Genomic DNA, 3,528 nt, shown 5'->3' on the forward strand with positions numbered 1-3,528 from the left:
TGTGTGTGGGGGAGAGAGAGAGAGAGAGAGAGAGAGAGAGAGAAGGAGAGAGAGAGAATGCCAAAAGAACCTCCTTGACTGAGCCAACAGCAGGAGCACATTTTCAGTGATTCCCTGATGGTGGACGAGATAAGGAGTGTGCAGCCTGCCACATGCCCCAAAGTTAGGCAACTTCTGGGAAAATTTAGAAAAACATTATAAATTGGCGCACTTGACGCGTAATGAAGAGCCTTAAGAAGAGTGATTAGTTAGAATCAAGATCTAGTAACTACATTAATACAGCTGCCTGGTCCCCTGGAGGAAGGGCCTTTGCAGAGCTGGGCCCAGGGCCTGGGAGAGCCGACTCAGGGCCCACATGGGCATCGCTGGCCGGAGGCCTGTGGCCTGCTGAGGCTCCAGCGCGCCTGCCCTCCTGCCTCAGGTTCCAGCGCGCCCGCCCTCCTGCCTCAGGCTCCAGCACAGGCTTGGTTCTGGATGATGCCGTAGAGACCCCCTCGGACAGAACCCATTTCTCCATGTGTTGATGGAGTTCCCCAGTCAAATTTTAAACTTCTGAGCTTTAACTGGGTGTTTCTATGAATGAACAACCTGCTATTACCTGTAACTCCATTGGTGACTGTAAACGTTGTGTGGTCACACGTGTATCCCGTTGTCACTCGGAGCATGTTGGCAGGGCTCTGTCTAACCCCGGGTTCCCTACACAACTCTGCGGGCTGTTAGTTCTGAGGAGCTGCTGAGTGACACTGTCCCATTCAGCACCTACAGGGGAAATCAGTAGAGCTTGTCTCTGGAGGTACCAATTCCCGACGGCCAGAGAGCCGGCCTGTGAAGTTTGGCTTGTCCCCAAAAGCAGGGGTGACGTCATGCTCCTCCTCACCCAACTGAGGACCTGACCGGGGGCACGGTTGTGTGGGGGCAGCTTGCAAGGCTTCCGTGTCGTTATCCTGTGTGTCTGTGTGTCCTGCCCTTGGGAACAGTTTTCAATGTTTCTCATATTAAAAAGAATCACAAATTAATCTCCCTGGTATTTATATGTTCTCCATAACTGGAGTATGTGAGGCTGATATGGTTCCTGCCGATGCAGACAATAGTGGGAACAGTGCATACATGTTGGAGGTGGGGCCCCCAGCTAACTGTTGTGTAACCTACAGGCAGAGCCTTACTACCCACTGTCACCCCAAGAGCCCCCCCCCCCAAAAAAAAACCCAAAAAACAGAACGTTGGTGCCTGAGGCTCCTGGGAGAAAATGAAAGGGTAGGAATGGTAAATAACAGTGAAAGAAAGTACAGTTGATGCTGTTGTCTGCGTTTCATTTGACAGTTTGATTTGACAGTTTGAGACACACTTCTGAGTTCCACTCTCTACCCAGTTGAGACTGTGGGGACTCCTGAAGCAGAAATCTGGTATTCACCACGCTGTGCTTCACAGAGCAGCTCTCGCTCTCGGCCCCCTAAATCTGCATGCTTTTCTCAGACTTCTGACGCCAGCGGCCAGCTCTCAGCTGCTTCTCGGTGCAGGTCTCCTGTACCTGCTGCCACCCTCTTGGCCAGCCGAGCACCCCCTTGGGAAGCTTCCCCAGCCTGCCACACTGCCTTCCTTCGCAGACAACAGCTGGCGAGTGCATAGGAGGGCTCTTGGAGTTCTCTTGATAAATGTTTTTTTTTTCCACTTCTGTGAAAAAGCTTTTTTTTTTTTTTTTTTTTTTGTGAGTGACAGCATAAGATGGGTACCTTTGTGAAGGTCTTTGTTCTCTTTCTCCAACTACTTTCCCAGAGAAGGCATTTTTATCAGCAAGACAGTGTAGCGTCAGCTAGCCTTTGGGATAAGAGAAGAGAATTCTATTGGGTAGGTTTTGGTTTAAGACAGGCCTGCTGGTTTGGATTGCACTTGCATTTCTCCGGCTGGTCCTTAGCCAGAGGAAAGGACAGTGCATTTGCCCAGGGGGCTATTTGTCTGTCCCATTGGGCTCCTCCCAGCCTGGGGGATCAGAGGACGCCACCTTGTGGCCGAAAAGGGAACGACAAGAAACCTGGTTCCCATGGAATTTGACTCTGAGGAGCCATGAATGCAAACAGAGTGCTTTCGGCTCAGGGGGATTATGCTTCCTTCCCGGGTTCTCTGGGAATGATTTGGGCTTAATTTAAGACAGACAAAACTGTTTCAATCGTGTTGCTTCTGTTTAAAGTAAGTCTAGTTTCTGTCCCTGCTTCTCTCCCCCTCTCCTGCCTCCCCGCCGCCTGCCTTTGCTCCCTCTGACTAGGTCCAAGGCCATGGTATGTACTAACTGCCTGCGATGCTCTGTCCCACTGCACACGTTCTCCACAGGAAGAGAAGAGGAGAAATAACGGGATGGCTGGTGGTTTCTTCTACCGGCAGAAATTCTGGGGTAGAAAAAACTGAAGGCTGCCTCTCGCGTGGTCCGTGTTCTTGCAAAGGGCGGCTGGGGGCCGGAAGCTTGTGGAAGGGCGACACTAAGTATCTGGTTTGGCTTTTCCACAGTTTCCTCTGCTCGGTCACTGACATTGTCCTTGGAAATTACCGATGCTCCGCCTGAGCTCGGAAGGGCCCATGGACCGCTGACACCGAGGGCAAGCCCCTTGATGATTCGGATTTCTCCAGGCCTCTTTATAATTTCAGTCCGAGTGCTGAAGGAATCGGGGGTACATTCCCCCTTCTCCCGAGGCAGTTAGGTTACAAAACGCCTTCTGATGGCCCTGCCTTTTAGCTAGGTGCCTGAGAGCTGCCTGGGTCTCGCTGGACAAACAAGAAATCCTCAAAATGAGACAGAGGAGGGAAAGTCTCCCCGCCCAGGGTAGGGCCAGAAAGCAAGGCGATTTCTTACCGTTTGTGGCTGTCTCTTGAGCAGATTAGGAATGTCGGGGTGAGAGGAGGTAAAGCAGAGCAGGTGAGGGATGTGGAGGATCTGAAACGGGTGCTATGGCGGCATCGGTCCCCAGGCCTTCCGTGGCGTAAGCAGCCACGCGAGGTGTAAGGGGATTACTTATTTGTATTTCCACCTGTGATGGAGAGCTTTCCGGAGAAAGGTTCACGGTCAAAGCCCTAACCTTCTCCTAGGGTTTGCTTATGGGACCAGATTCCTTTGGGCTCCAGGTCTGGGCCCGGGGAAGAAACACTCAGAACTCAGGTGCAGCTCGGAGCTAGAAGAGTCCCCGCAGACAACAGGCAGGGCGCAGGGACACCCAGTGAGCCGCAGGGACACCCAGTGAGCCGCAGGGGCAGGGGAGGGGCCCGAGCCAGCTTGGTGCGTAGGCTTCTGCTAGGAGAGGCCTGCGGTTATTTCTCCTCCTCTGTCCCTGAGCCCTGCATGCTCGTCGTGCGCTGTCGTGGTCGCCGCGCCCTGGCCTGCAGGCTAACGCGCTGTCCCGCTGGTCTCTCCGCAGAACACGGCTCTAGATAAGGAGGGCCAGATCTTCTGCAGCAAACACGGTCAGGACGGCGGCCGGTCCGGCACGGAGCTCGCCTCTCCAGTTCCTCCCTCCGCCCAGGAGCCCCCTGGTGCCCCGGAAT

General features: G+C 53.6%; 1 protein-coding gene across 1 annotated transcript in view; it reads left to right on the forward strand.

Moving 5' to 3' along the window:
* Positions 1 to 3,505, forward strand: part of DCLK2 (doublecortin-like kinase 2) — a 141,318-nt gene extending 137,813 nt beyond the window's left edge. Inside the window, exons 18-19 of the mRNA XM_014543855.1 lie at positions 2,261 to 2,273; positions 3,402 to 3,505. Of these exons, the coding sequence (XP_014399341.1) occupies positions 2,261 to 2,273; positions 3,402 to 3,418 (30 nt within the window). The 3' untranslated portion in view covers positions 3,419 to 3,505. The remainder of the gene's footprint in view (positions 1 to 2,260; positions 2,274 to 3,401) is intronic.
* Positions 3,506 to 3,528: the final 23 nt, after the last annotated feature.

The sequence above is a fragment of the Myotis brandtii genome, unplaced genomic scaffold (assembly GCF_000412655.1).
Source record: "Myotis brandtii unplaced genomic scaffold, ASM41265v1 scaffold34, whole genome shotgun sequence".
NCBI lineage: Eukaryota > Metazoa > Chordata > Mammalia > Chiroptera > Vespertilionidae > Myotis > Myotis brandtii.